The sequence below is a fragment of the Tupaia chinensis genome, unplaced genomic scaffold (assembly GCF_000334495.1).
Source record: "Tupaia chinensis unplaced genomic scaffold, TupChi_1.0 Scaffold000047_1, whole genome shotgun sequence".
Taxonomy (NCBI): Eukaryota; Metazoa; Chordata; class Mammalia; order Scandentia; family Tupaiidae; genus Tupaia; species Tupaia belangeri.
In genome coordinates this window covers 1,335,862-1,351,633 of record NW_006159505.1, presented here as the reverse complement: position 1 = coordinate 1,351,633, position 15,772 = coordinate 1,335,862, and the positions used below count along the sequence as shown (strand labels likewise).

Below are 15,772 nucleotides of genomic sequence, written 5' to 3'. Positions count from 1 at the left end.
AAGAGGTGGGGAGAAGAAAGGCCAGATGGATGCTCAGCTTTCCAACCCAGCTCACGGAGCTTTATTCAGACGGAGCGACAAGATCCTGCTTGGTCCTCGCTGTCCTGGAAGGGCCACATTCCTTAGAAACCCAGCACTCAGGGCCATGTTTGTCCTCCCAGTTTCTTCAAAACCCCCAGGACCAAGGCTTGGGCTTGCCTGGAAGCCCCTTCTCAGAACCTGAGCTCACCTGGGCCTTGGCTTACCACCCACGCCACTCCTGGGTCAGGCCCCGGTCTGGCCCGTGAATGACAAAGCCCACATGCGGATGCTCCCTGGGCTGGGAATCCCCAGCTTCCAAAGCATGTTATCTGATGACAAAGAGAAGCGGACCCACATAACAGTGTCACAGTCCTGTCGTGTGCATGACACGCGCACACACTCTGACTCAGGTTTTTCGGGAAGGAAGTGATGTGGTGGCAGGATGGCCTTTGGCACATGTCACCACTTCCGAGCTGAAGAATCAGTTTGCACAAGGGGGCCCCGGGCGCTGCTGCCGACAGAAGACCCCACAGCCCGACCACATGCGGGTGGCCTCTATCCCTGCCGACTCCGGACTCCGACCCTGGCCCCGTCGTAGGGCTCCTGATTCTTTCAGTTGTCTCCAAACACATCAGTGACTTCCGAGGTTCAGGGTTTCCCTGCTAGGAACTCATGGAGCAGGTCTCGCTTTCCTCAATTAGCCTACAGCTCCTGGGCAAGGGGGTCGGGTCAGGTCAGACACACCCCCACCCCGTGTCCACAGTTCACCTCCCAGGGCTCCTTGGAGGCACCAGGCTAAGTCGCCAGCTCTTCCACATCGAACCGAGTGTCCCAAGCTTGAGCCCCACCGAGGGAAGGAGAGGGGAGTGGGTGGGCTGAGGCTTTCAGCTATCTGAGAACCCACAGGTGTTCTCAGCCAGGGGTGAGAAGCCTCCTCGACACCACGGCTCTGCTCCCACCTGCTTGAGCAGGGAGGGGGCGGCCTGCAGGGGGCAGTTCCTATGCTCCACAATAAAAAAGGTTTTCTAAATATATTCATCAAAATAGTTTTCTTTTAAAAAGCCCCAACTGCTGACAGCCCCACTGGCTGGCTCTCCATCGTACCCCTCCCTCCCCCATCCCAGGCACAGCCGGAGGGGTCCTGAGTGGCCCAAGCGCCCCTTTGAGTCTTTCCCACCCAGGTCTCTGGGCAGGGAGGAGAGTGCCCTGAGGTCCGCGGTGAGCAGGGGGTTCTCCACGGAGCTCTCCGCTACTCCAGGCCCAGGATGTAGTTGATGCCTTGCACCAGACCAATGATGACCGGCTGCCAGGCTACCAGGTACCGCAGCCAGTCTAGCAGCTGCCCATACATGACGTGAGGCCTCTCCCAGCTGTGGGCATGTTAAAGAGAACAGGCTGCATGCCAGAGCTGTCCCCATGATCTCGCACTGAGGGACCTCCTATGCCTTCCCAGGGTCCCCCCACCTTCCAGCCTGGGGGAAGCTGCTTTCTCCAAGCAGCTGCCTGGCCTCTCTGCAGCCCTCTGCATTGGCGGGAGGGCAGAAGGACCCAGTGGGAGGGAGGTGGGGCGGTGAGACTGCACTCTTCATGACCAACATGCAGAGGGTCCTCCTGCTAAGGCTGGGGACTGTAGGGGTGGGAAATAACAGCTCGAGGTGCCATCAATGTGTCTGCAAGGAGGCAAGATAAGATAACCCTCAAGGTTCTCTTGATGCCCCAAACTTAAGGTTTTCCCCCGGTCAAAGAAGGGCTAGAGTCTAGTGACAGAGGCACAGAGAGCAGGAACCAGAGGCGGGTCACAGTGGGTGAGCTTGCAGAGCCTCTAAGGTCAACCCCATCCGCAGGCAGAGCAGTGGGCCCTTACTGAGGTCCAGCGGCCCTGGAGAGGGGGCCTGGGAGGTCAGCACAGGGAGAAGCACCTAAAACTGTGGCGAAACACCTGCAAAGGGACCAGAGAGATCACCTGATCCAGGTTCCCAAGCCTTGGCAATGGAGTTGCTAAATTATTCTGAACCAAGCTTCCAGGAACCTAAGAAGGGACGGGCCCTTCTCTTGCTGGGTGACTGTGGGAGCATGCTGGGCCCACGGTGTGCCCCATGGAGCCGACTGTTATACAGGGAAGAGGGGACCTGGAGAAGAGAGAGAGGCAGCTGGGGAGGGGACGTACAGAGCTAGCTCCCTGGACAGGGTGAGGGCACTGTCCTATAGACTGCGGGAGGAAGAGGGGGCGACGGTGACTGGGGAGGAATGGCAGCTCGGGGGAGCACAGGGTCTGCCTGTGTTACACATGGATGGAGACCAAGGATCCCTCAGCCGTCCCTGTTCCTTGCAGGTCCTGCCCAGGCACGAGTAAGGGATCACTCGCCGGTTACGCAGCCCTGAACGAGGTACTCGCCCTCTAAACATTTCATCTGTAAAATGAGGATGCTACTACCCAGGTCAGAGCTGCTCGAGGATCAAACGAGCTCATCCCAGTGAAGCACGTAACACCACGCCAGGGGCACACGGCAAGTGCGCGGGCAGCTGCTGTTACTGCCAGTGTGGCTGAGGGATGCAGAACTGAAAGGCTGGTCCTGCCTCGTGACCCGCCCCACCTTCCCTGGAACAGAGCCCAAATAGAATGGTGGCCATGCCCGAGGTTGGGGGCAAGAAAAGGGGCCCCAGGAGACCCAGACACTGGCCAGTACTTCCTTCCCAACCTCCACAAGGACCCAAACAAAGGATACGGATTGCTGAACATCCTCTTGAGGTCTACCTTCTCTTTGCAATAGGGACACGTCTGCTTCTTCCCCACAATGCACCAGCCGCGGATGCAGAACTCGTGGAATCTGGGCACCGCTGGTCAAGGCAAATGGTAGGAAGCCAGGAGGGAACTCCAGCCCATGCCAGTGTTCAAGGTACCTGTGTACTCAGCCTGGAAATGTTCAAATCCCAGCTCCCCTCCTCACTGGTAAGTCCCTTCTCTCTGCACCCGCGCCCTCACACCTGCAGTGAGGATAACACTCCCTACCTGACAGTGTAGTCATGGGACAAACGAGGTGATACATGGACCTCCTATCACAGGCAGAGAATGGGAGCTGAGGACAGCGGTGATAAGTATCAGACGTGTGATTCGGAACAGAGGATTTGATTCTCGGCTGAGGAATCCTGTTAGAGGGTACTCTTCCCCCGTGACTGGTCCAGGCTTGCGCCAGCAAGCACAATCTCTCCGCTGTAGCCTTGGGCTCTTATCTGATCTAGCCCGGCAATATCCACTGCATACCACAGGGTGGTTCCAATCTGTGGGAAAGGGCGAGCAAGGTGCCATCCTCTCCTGCAGACCTCCTCCACTCAAGCGTCTGGAGGGCATGCCCAGCACCACGACCACCCCCTCTCCTTGCTGACTGGCACGTGCTGGTTGCAGGGTAGACGTGGCCTGGCAGCTCAGGTAGGATACACATGATTGCAGGACAGCCTGTAGGTGTTCTCGATGATGCCCTCTTCGCTGACGTCCACGAAGATCTGCTGCCCACACACAGCACACACGCTGTCCGAAAGGTGTTTGGTAGGCATGCCTGACTCGCTGTAGAACTGGAGAAGGGCAGGAGAAGACAGAAACCGCTGTGAGAACCCATCAGGGTGGGAAGGCACCACAGAAGTGTAGGTCTTCTGAAGAGGAGGCAAAGTGACAGCAAAGGCCCCATATTCTGAGGACATCTATTTTTTTGGGGGGCGGGGGAAGAGAGATTTCTTTTTATTTTCTTTTCTTCTTTTTTTTTTTTTGCTATAGGGCACATGTGCTCGCCAGACAGACAGAGACAGTGTCAGAAAGTGAGAAAACCCCCCTCGCCCCCCCAGGGATGGCCATGCTGCAATCCCTTCTTCTCCATTCTTCTCTTAGGATTTTGGGCATGCACTCACACATGCCTGATGTGAGTTTTAAGCTGCCGGGTCTGGAACTTAAACCGCGGTCGACAACGTGGGATTTCAGTGACATAACCACTGTGCTATCTGCCGGTCCCTCTGAGGACATCTTTTATAAGCCAGCTCAGCCTCGGTTTTGCTGGATAGATGAGAAGGGGATAGACCAGAGATAGGCTGGGAAATAAGATGGAAAAGGACCTGAAGCCTGGGCTGGGTTGGCATCAGGGCCAAGGGAGGGAGGACTCTGGGTTGGGGATCAGGAGCTATGTCACATGAGCCATTCTGCGGCTGGACCATTGTTCCACCAGAGATGGACACTGCTCTCCAACATTTAAAACAGTAACCGACTCCAACCAGACTCCAACCAAGGTATAATGGGTATAATGTTGGTTTGGTGACAAGGACTTTCTCAGACACCTGTGGCAGCTGCAAAAAAGTCAATCCTTTGGGATAGCATTTGGGATGATGTACCAAACTCTCATACTCCTTGATTCATTCATTTCACTTCAAGGAACTGTTTTTTTTTTTTTTTTTTTTTTTTTTTTTAAGTTCTTTTCTTTTTTTTAAAGACAGATTTTTGCGATAGGGTGCATGTGCTCACCAGAGAGACAGAAAGCGAGAAATCACCCCCCAGGGGGATGACCACGCTGCAATCCCTTCTCCATTCTCTTCTCAGGGTATTTTGGGCATGCACCCACACACACCCAGTGTGAGTTTTAAGCTGCAGGGTCTGGGATTCCAACTGTGGTTGATTACATGGGCATCCAGCGACATAACCATTACGCTGTCTGCTGGCCCCCACTTTAAGGAATTTGAAGAAATAAGCAAAAATGTCAACAACAAAAAAAAAAGTTTCATACAGGGTAGCCCCACGGCCTAATGGTTAAGGGAACGAGATCTCACATGGCTGACAGAAGTTCGAATCCCAGCTCCAGTGGCTTGAAACACACCAGGCATGTGTGCACGTATGCCCTAAATCCTGACAGAATGGAGAAATGGAGGGCAAAGACTGAAGTATAACCACATCCCCTCAGCGGATGCGTTCGTGAGCACACGCACTCGCTCGTGCTCTATCTTATGCCCTCTGGCAATTAAAACAAAATAAGACAATAGCATTTTATATATCAATAATGAATTAGCTGAAAAATAAATCAAGAGACCAATCCCATTTATAATAGCAACCATAAAAAAAAAAAATCTAGGAATGAGCCTGCAGATGGCATGATGGTTAAGGCATGGGGTTCCACATAAGCCAACTGCACAGTTCGAGTCCCAGACCCAGCAGCTTGAAAAATCATTCTGGGCTTGTGCGCATGCATGCCCAAAATTCCAACAGAAGAACAGAGGAGGGGACCAGCAGTTAGCATAATGGCTATGTCACTGGACTCCCACGTAGTCGACCACGGTTCAAGTCCCAGACCCGGTGGCTTAAACTCATGCCAGGCGCGTGTGCATGCGTGCCCAAGATCCCGAGAGGAGAATGGAGGAGAAGGGATTGTGGTGTGGCCATCCCCTCTGGGGGGGGTGATTTCTCGCTTTCTATCTCTCTGTCTCTCTCTGTCTGCCTGGCGAGCGCACGCACCCTATAGCAAAAACCTCTCAAAAAAAAGAAAAAAAAGAAGAACAGAGGAGAAGACTACTATGGCCATCCCCTTTGGCGGTAAGGGTGATTTCTCACTTTCCCTCTCTGTCTGTCTCCAGTAAGCCCAAGCACGCTATAGCAAATTTAAAAAACAAAACAAAAACCAAAAAAAACTTCTCTCTTTTGGCCACGTATTACATGCACCAGTGTGTTTCTCAAGCCACCAAGTCCAGGACTCAAACTGTGTGGTCAGTTGTGGATTCAGTTGCCTTAACCACCAGGCCATGAGCTTGTCTGGGAAGTTATTGCTTAATGAGCAGAGTTTCTATTTGGGATCATGAAGAATTTTGAAACTGGACAGGGATGATGGTTGTGCAACATTGTGAATTAATTCACACTGAGTTCTACACTTCGAATGGTTAAGACGGTGAATTTTATGTACATACACACTTACACATATCAATGTCACTATATGTATCTCCACAATACAGTAGTGGGGGGGAACAAAACCAAAAAAAAATGGAAATAACTACACATACCCAACAATAGGTGAATACTTAGAGAAACTATGATACACATTCAAGGAACATATAGACAATTAACTGGTGCCTAAAATATAACACCAAGTGCCAAAAGCAGGGTATAAAATGGATGTACTCAGCATGATTGGCGCCATCTGTAAAAATGAGCCCAAATATATACACAGAAGAAAGATCAGAAGGAAATGCTATATCAGAATGTTTACACTGGTGATGTTTTAGTGAGATTACAAAAGAGTATTTTCTTTTTTTTTGCTATAGGGCATGTGCACTCAGTGGAGAGAGATAAACAGAGAGAGGGAAAGCAGGCAATCACTGCCCCCAGGGAAGATGGAAACAACACAATCCCTGCTCCTCCAGTCTCCTCTCAGGATTTTGGGAATGATACACACATGCCCCCCTGAAAAGGGGGTCAACAGACAGCATAGCAGTTTTCCAGTCACTGAGTCTGGGTCATGAATCGTTCAGTCAGCCATGTAGGAACCAGGTGCCTTAACCACCATACTACTGGGTGGTCCACAAATAAGTGTTTTCTTTTGCCCACTGCTTTTTTTTTTTTCTTTTTTGCTACAGGGCATGTGCACTTGCCGGAGAGAGAGAAAATGTAAAAGCTCTCCTTAGGATGGGTGGCTATATTGCAATAATCCCTTCTCTTCCAGTCTCCTCTAGGGATTTTTTTTGGCAAACACACACACACGCGCACCTGGCATGTTTTTCAAGCCACTGGTCCATCCTACTGCTTTTTTTTTTCTTTAAGGACAAAATTTCACCGTGTAATTATCTTCTTGCTTCTGCACAGCAAAAGAAACAGTAAATAGAGACAACTCACAGAAAGGGAGAAAATATTTGTGGGAACCAGCAGTTAGCGTAATGGCTATGTCGCTGGACTCCCACGTAGTCGACCGCGGTTCACGTCCCGGACCTGGTGGCTTAAAACTCACGCCAGGCGCGTGTGCGTGCGTGCCCAAGATCCCGAGAGGAGAATGGAGGAGAAGGGGTTGCGGCGTGACCATCCCCCCTGGGGGGTGATTTCTCGCTTTCTGTCTCTATGTCTCTCTCTGTCTGGCGAGCACACGTGCCCTATAGTGAAAATCTCTCCCCCCCCAAAAAAAAAGAAAAGAAAGGGAGAAAATATTTTCAAACTATACTTTAGACAAAGGATTGACAATAAAAATGGACAATTGACTTAAACAGATAATTCTCCATTCTCCTCTTGGGATCTTGGGCACGCACGCACACGTGCCCAGTGTGAGTTTAAGCCACTGGGCCCGGGATTCAAACTGTAGTCGACTACATGGGAATCCAGTGACATAGCCATTATGCCAAATGCTGGTCCCTTAAACAGACAATTCTCAAAGGAAGATATATGAATGGTAGGAAAATTTATGAAAAAGCGTTCAGCTTCTTTTATGATAAGGAAGATGCAATTCAAACCCACACTGAGATATCACCTAATCCTAGTTCAGAACAGCTATGATCAAAATAAAAGAGGGGCCAGCAGATGGCATAGCGGTTATATTGCTGGACTCCCACGTGGCCAGCCACAGTTCAAGCCCTGGACTTGGTGGTTTGAAACTCATACTGGGCACATGTACATGTGTGCCCAAGATCCCGCAGGAGAATAGAGGAAAAGGGACTGCAGCATGGCCATCCTCCCTTGGGGTGAGTTCTCACTTTCCTTCTCACCGATTCTCTCTCTTAGTCTCCAGCAAGTGCATGTGCCCTAAGGCCAAAATGTCTAAAAAAAAAAAGAAAAGAAAAGAAAGGAAGAAAAGAAAAACAAGTGTTGGCAAGGTTGCAGAGAAAACGGAACCATTATGCACTTCTGGTGGTAATATAAATTAGTAAACCACTATGAAAACAGTATGGAGAGTCCAAAAAAATCTAAAATTAGAGTTATCATATAACCCTGGAATCCCACTATTAGGTAAATGTATACCGAAAGGACAGGAGAGATATTTGTACATCCAGTTTTATGCAGCTTTATTCACAATAGCTAAGTCATGGAATCACCCTAAGTGCCTAAGAACTGAAGAAAGGATTGAGAAAATATGGCACAGACACAATGGACACTCAGCCACAAAAAACAAAATTCTGTCATTTGACACAAAGTAGATTAATACATACTTAAAAATGTATGTACACATACTTAAAAATATATTAAATGCACAATTTAATACATATTTTAAAAAATATACACCTAGGGACCAGCAGATGGCATGGTGGTTACATCACTGGACTCCCACATGGTCAACTGCAGTTTGAGTCCCAGACCCAGTGACTTCAAACTCATGCCAAGCATATGTACATACAAGCCCAAAATCCCAAGAGGAGAATAGAGGAGAAGGGATTGTGGCATGGTCATCCCCCGGGGGTGATCTCTCACCTCTGTCTGTCTGTCTCTCTCTCTCTGGCGAGCCCTGTAGCAAAAATCTCTTTAAAAAAATAATAACAAACCTAGTAGAACTATTAACAAATGTGCACAACCTCATATAATGTTCAATGTTAAAGAAGATAAATGAGTATGAATGATTTGATTATTATACACTATATGCATACCTTAAAAAAACTATACTATAGGGGCCGGCAGGTGGCATGGTGGTTAAGGCGCTGGACTCCCACATAGGCAACTGTGGTTTAAGTCCTGGACCTGGTGGCTTGCTTTCTCACTCTCATTCTTTCTTTCTCCCTCTGGTCAAATTGAAGAATAAATAAAATTAAATAAAATAATAAAAAAAAGACTGTAGGGGCCAGCAGGTGGCATGGTGGTTAGGGTTCTGGATTTCCACATGGCCAACCATGGTTTGAATCCCAGACCCAGCGGCTTGAAAAATCACAAGAAATAAATAAATAAATAGATTTTTTAAAAAAATATACGTACATATATAGTAGCCCACACAAATGTGTATTAATTATATGTAAACCAGGAATCATAATTAAAATAATTTTTTTAAATGAGAAAGTAAAAGTAGATTAGAATTTAAAACCAGATCTGTCTGATTTACAAACTCTAGCTCTTTCCATTACGTCAAGAAATGAAGGCAGGGGAACCAGCATGGCTATGTCGCTGGACTCCCACGTAGTCGACCGCAGTTCACGTCCCGGACCCAGTGGCTTAGAACTCACGCCAGGCGCGTGTGCACACGTGCCCAAGATCCCGAGAGGAGAATGGAGGAGAAGGGATTGCGGCGTGACCACCCCCCCTGGGGGATGATTTCTCACTTTCTGTCTCTATGTCTCTCTCTGTCTGTCTGGCGAGCGCAAGCGCCCTATAGTGAAAAAATCTCCAAAAAAAAAAAAAAAAAGAAAAGAAAAGAAATGAAGGCAGCTAATCCTGTCCTGATGTCTCTGAGAATGTCTCTGGGGTCTCTGAGAATCCAGGAGGTAAACCATGGTACTAAGGACCCTTTGCTCAGAAGAAGACATGTGCCTCAATGTATCACAAATGTGTTTCTACTGCCTGCCTATACGCTAATTCTGTCGGAAGAAGAAGCCCTAGAAATAGACTTATTTCACAATCTTCAACCCTACCCCCACATGATGTCTGTGTGTAAACGGAAACTATAATGACTGGCTGTCATAATCTTATGACCTCACAGTGACTAGTTGGAAAAACCACACTCCCTTGACTTTAGAAGACTTATTTTAGTTCAAGTTATAGGTTTTTCCATGTGGGTTGTTCTACACTAAACAGAGTATAGTTAGAATAGGGACCAGCAGATGGTATGGTGGCTACATCACTGGACTTCCTCATAGTTGATTGTGATTCGAGTCCTGGACTTAGCAGCTTAAAACTCACACCAGGTGCATGTGTGCCCAAAATCCTGAGAAGAGAATGGAGGGGAAGGGACTGTAGTGTGGCCATCCCCCATGGGGGGTGATTTCTTGCTTTCTGTGTCTCTGGTGAATGTACTCGCCCTATAGCTAAAATCTCTCCCCACCCCCCAAAAAAGAAAATGCTTTTTAATATAATCATAAAAATTTATGGTTTCATTTTTAAGAACCTTGAAAATAATCAAAGGAGCCTTTAGATCAAGCCATTTTCAGAGACAGGTATGCTAGAATTAGATCTATTGGATCTTTGGAAAAGTCATGACGTATTTTCCATTTTCTTTCTTTAAAAAAAAAAGAATTATTTATTTAATTTTAGAAATGTGTTATTATTATTATTTTTTAAAATTTTTTGCAATAGGGCACATGCAAATGTGCACATGCAAAGAAAGAGAAAGAAAGTGAGAAAGCAAGCCTCCAGGTCCAGGACTCAAACCTCTATTAGCCATGTAGTTCAACGCCTTAACCACCATGCCACTTGCTAGCCCCCATGATATGTTTTTCTATGCAAAAAAGAGTCATGACTTTTCCAATGACCCAGTAGTTCCTGACCTTGAGGTCTGCTTGTGGGGAACAGCTCTGAGACCATCTGGACTCTCTGAGGAAGGAGCCATGATTGCAGAATATACAAAAGCTTATGAAAAACATGACCAGGACTGAAAACATGGTATGTATGTACGATTCTACTTGTATGAGCTATCTAGAGAAGTGACATTCATAGATACGGAAACTCGAACAGTGTTGCTACGGGCTGGGGGAGGGTGGAATGGGGATTTTTATTTTAAGAATTTTTAATTTTTATTTACTCATTTATTTACATATTTTATTTTGACCAGACATACACACACACAGAGAGAGAGAGAGAGAGAGAAAGAGAGAGAAAGAGAGAAAGTGAGAAGGCAAGCCACCAAGTCCAGAACTTGAACTACGGTCAACCATGGTGGAGTGTCCAGCGCCTCAACCACCATAACACCTGCTGGTCCTGAGGATTTACTTTTTAATAGCTTTAGAGCATCAGTGTTGTGAGACAAGCCTTCTAGAAGAAGATGGCAGGAATGTTGCAGGACAAGGTAAATATACCTAGAGTCACTGAACTGTACATTTTAGAATGGCTAAGATGGAAAATTTCATGTTATACATATTTTATCACAATTTTTTTTTTTGGAGAGGTTTTTGCTATAGGGCACGTGTGCTCGCCAGACAGACAGAGAGAGACATTAGAGACAGAAAGCGAGAAATCACCCCCCAGGGGGGATGATCACGCCGCAATCCCTTCTCCTCCATTCTCCTCTCGGGATCTTGGACATGCACGCACATGAGCCCGGCATGAGTTTTAAGCCACCAGGTCCGGGACGTGAACCGCGATTGACCATATGTGAGTCCAGCAACATAGCCATTACACTAACTGCTGGTTCCCTTATCACAATTTTTTAAAAATGGACTACAGCTGTTACTAGAAGTAGGCAGAGGCGGTGCTAGTAAAAGCTGCACCTGGTCATGGTGTCCTTTGTAGATGTTCGATAGATGTTGCTTGAATAAACAAATGAGTCAGTCAGCCACTGAATACAGGGAAGGCTGGAATTTCCTGGCTCCCTTGAAGCATCGAACAGGTTCTGTTTCCCAGAACAGGGATATTCCCAGAATCCAGTTTGCTGTGCTTCAGGGCCCCGGGTATTCCCAAGTAGAGCAAGGTTGACTAGCCCAAACACTCAAATGTAAAAAGAATTACTGGAATTCTAGAAGGGTTGGGAAGAACTATAAAGGTAAAGCAAACCATCCTTTTATCTGACGCTGGAGGCCCTGTACCACATCCCTGTCTGGTCTGAACTGCTGGCATCTAAGCCCTAGCAGAGGCTTAGTCAGTCATGGCAATACCTGCCGTGGTAAACCATCAGTGAACTAACTCCTGGTGACTCACCCAACACTGTCGCAAGCATCCTATTCTTCCTAGAAACCCCTCTGCCTCCCACATAGCACACTGCCAGTCTGCAGTTAAGGACAACATGGTCACATTCCTTCGGACATGGGAGCAGCTCCTCTAAAATGGGTAGCCTTTTTTTTTTTTTTTGTCATAGGGTATGTCCACTTGCAGGAGAGAGACACAGAGAGGGAAAGTAACAAATCACCCCCCCCCCGGGGGGATGGGGATGGCCACACCTCAATCCTTTCTCCTCTATGCTCCTCTCGGGATTTTAGGCACACAGGCTCATGTGCCAGCATGATTTTCTTTCTTTCTTTTTTTTTTTTTTTTTTTTGCCAGTATGATTTTTTTTTTTTTTTTTTTTTTTTTTTTTTTTTTTGCCAGTATTATTTTTTTTTCTTTTTTTTTTTTTTGGAGAGGTTTTTGCTATAGGGCATGTGCACTCAACAGAAAGACAGAGAGAGACAGAAAGCAAGAAATTGCCCCCCAGGGGGGATGGCCACACCACAATCCCTTCTCCTTCATTCTCCTCTCGGGATCTTGGCCACGCACACACATGCGCCCATCGTGAGTTTAAGTCGCCAGGTCTGGGACTTGAACCGCAGTCGACTACATGGGAGTCCAGCGACATAGCCATTGTGCTAACTGCTAGTCCCTGGCCAGCATGATTTTCAAGCTGCCAGGTCCAGGTCCTGGCCATCTGGGAGTCCAGCAGCTCAACTACCACGTCAGCTGCTGGCCCTAGCAAATATCTCTTAAAAAGTCCTAAATGGTCCACTTTAATTTGTTTTCCACCCAGCAGCCAGAGTAATCTCCTCTTTTCTTTCTTTCTTTCTTTCTTTCTTTCTTCCTTCCTTCCTTCCTTCCTTCCTTCCTTCCTTTCTTTCCTTTTCTTTTCTTTTTTTCTTTCCTTTCTTTCCTCCCTCCCTCCCTCCCTCTCCCTCTCTCTCTCTCTTAAATTGCCAGAGGGTATGTGCAATTGCCAGAGACAGAAAGAGCAAGGGAAAGGGACAAAGCATCCCCCACTGGAGTGTGGTTAGGCCACACTCCCTTCTATTCAATCTCTTCATTCTGTTAGGATTTGGGGCACACATGCAGCATACACACAAACACGCCTAGAGCATCTTTCAAGCCACAGGCCAGGATTTGAACCACAGTTGAACCATGTGGGATCTGGCTCCCTTAAAACTAGACCATGGGCACGGCTGGCAGGTTGTGTGGTGGTTAAGGTGCTGGACTCCCACATGGCTGGCTTGTGGTTTGAGTCCCAGACCTGGCAACTTGCTTTCTCACTTTCCTTCTCTCTCTGGTCAAATTAAATAGTAACAATAAATAAAATTAAATTAATAATAAATATCTTTTTTAAAAAAGGAAGAAAACCAGACCATGGGTCCAATTCAGAATGATCTTTTCAAAATTTGAATCTGAAAATAAAACCATTCTCTATCTTATCTTCCTAGTGAGTTTAATATAAAAATTTTAATCTTTAATTTGCCTGAGGTTTTTTTCTAGCCTAGCCCTCAACTATTTCTCCAGACATTTCCACCACATTCTTAGCCATATAACCATACCAGTTCCTCAAAAACGTCTACCCCGTCTCTCATAACAGGACTGTCACACACGCTATTTTCTCTACCTACACTTTTTTTTTAAATTTTATTATCATCATAATCTTCTTTATATTACATTGGATTACATATAACTTTACATTGACTTCCATTGCTTTTTCAAAAGGGAATGCCATGCATGTCAGTCAATACAGAGGCATCGATCTCCCCGCTTTATCATTCAAAGTCTTTATGTTTTTCCCAATAATAATAATTATTATTATAATTTTTTAAAACAGTCAATCACTATTTCTCATTTTGCTTGTTAAAAGACTTTACCCATCATGAAATACTTCTCAGACCAGTCCAGTTGAGAATACTATACTTGTCATCATCAACAGATAATAAACCATATCTGTTTCTCACTAACATCCTCTCTATTGTTCACTTGCTATCTTTATCCTCTTCTCTCTTTTTTTTTATAGTTTTTTATTATAATTTTTTTTCCCCATCACAACACACAAGTGAATTTTCCATCCAAAATACACTGTGCATTGGCTCAATCAAGCATGTCAACATATATGTTCTCAGCAAATAATTTCCCAATTCTTGTGTCCTGCATACCTTGCCTTTTGTTTTGCCATCCTAGATTCCCCATCTACCTACACTTTTCACATCCTACTTTGTCTACTTAACTCCTATTTAAGGTTCGAGTCAGCTCAACAGTCGCTGCTTCAGGGAAGCCATCTTCCAGCCCCAAGTCTAAGTCAAATGCCACTGTTACATTTATTCAAAGCTTCACGAGTCTTTCTTTCATAGTACATGTAAAGTTGTAACTGTATGTTTATTTTGGGGTTTATTACTTTATTATCCATCTCTCCCACTAGAGATAAAAGTCCCATTTGGGCAAAGACCATGTTGATGTTTGCACACATTTATAATTCCGGCCTATAGCCTAGTGCCCAGCAAAAAGAGGCATTAAATGGTACTTGCTGAACAAATGTTAATTTCCTGCTGGGTAAAGTGCTTCTCTCCATAATGGTCCTGCAGTTAAAAATTCTAGGATACATCTGAGCTCTGGCTTTCCAAATTTTAAGGAAGGGATCTCTGTGCATACATATTTTGAAGAATGTTATGTGCCCGATCTCACCTGAGTGCCTTTCTCTTCCATTGATCAAGCGATACTGGCCTGCACAACATGGAAGTGACAGGAGGCAGTAGTAAGAGCCCAGGTGAACTCACCCCTATGGTAGATGCCATGTAGTCTGCACACATCTCTGCAAAGTCCCGCTCCAGAACTCCATAGTAGAGGCCATAGAAGAGGAGCGAAATGCCGAAGTCCATGGCATCTTCAGGCTTGATCCTGCAAGGGAAGCAGCATGGCTAGTTGGCCTGCCCTAAGACATGACTGTATGCAATTGCTACTCTGGCACACACCAAGCTGGAAAGTACAAAGGCTAGAGCCAGTGGAGGCAACCTATGACCGAGTCTGCTTTGCTGCCTATTCTACATGGCCCATGGACACCTCTTGCAGAGGCTAGCATTGTGCGGCACACAGACCACGCTAGAGTATCCACTCTGGCCCCTTTCCTCCACCCTCTGTTCCCAGTTCCTGTCTCCCTGATTGACAGCCACGCCTTTAGCTGTCAGGGCCTACATTCATCAGGACCTGAATATTGGAGATTCCACTGGTGGTAACTGATGGACACTGAGTGGTAGAGTTTCAGACTAGAGCAGGCAGGTCCCTGAATTGCCTCACCTCAAGCCAGCTACCCGAGTTGAAAAGGTAAGCCCTTCAAAAAAGGGGGAGGGCAAGCCAGGATCTAGGTATCACTGGAAGAGAGGGTAAAATGATTCCAGGACCCCATACGTCCCACACCAGGCTCCTCTTTCTGAGAACGCCTCAGCTGATGGCAACTGAGCACGAAGCACACTCACCACCTAGACACACTCCACTCCCAGACATACAGGGTGGGGCAGCCCAGGAGTTCTCTCTTCTTATAGAAATGCATACACAATACCCTAGATTTTACCTTGTCCCACCAGAGCCTATAGTATTTATTGTTTGGCCTTGGACAGAAAAAGTTTGCCAAAAACAGGTTTAGAAAGAAAGATAATTTAGTTGGTTAGCAAAGATTTACAAGCCAGTTAAAATTTAAGTTGCCTCTATATGTATTCTGTATCACGCCATCAAAGTTAAGTTTTGGCAGGTCAGCCAGTGGCATGGGGTTAAGGCAGCTAGATCCAACATGGCTAAGTGTGCAGTTCAAGTTCTGGACCTGACAGATTAAAAAACACACCAGGCACATGTGTGTGTGTGTGTGTGTGTGTGTGTGCACGCATGTGCATGCGTGCCCAAAATTCCAGGAGAAGAATGAGAAGGAATTGTGTGGCTATCCCCTGGGGGGGGGGTGCTTCATCACCTTCT

General features: G+C 46.6%; 1 protein-coding gene across 1 annotated transcript in view; it reads right to left on the bottom strand.

Moving 5' to 3' along the window:
* Positions 1 to 39: 39 nt before the first annotated feature.
* The window catches only part of RNF121 (ring finger protein 121), a 73,740-nt gene continuing 58,007 nt past the window's right edge, over positions 40 to 15,772 (bottom strand). The window contains exons 6-9 of the mRNA XM_006140938.3: positions 14,587 to 14,707; positions 3,458 to 3,591; positions 2,748 to 2,849; positions 40 to 1,391 (exon numbers count right to left, since the gene is read on the bottom strand). Coding sequence (XP_006141000.1) covers positions 1,271 to 1,391; positions 2,748 to 2,849; positions 3,458 to 3,591; positions 14,587 to 14,707 — 478 coding nt within the window. The 3' untranslated portion in view covers positions 40 to 1,270. The remainder of the gene's footprint in view (positions 1,392 to 2,747; positions 2,850 to 3,457; positions 3,592 to 14,586; positions 14,708 to 15,772) is intronic.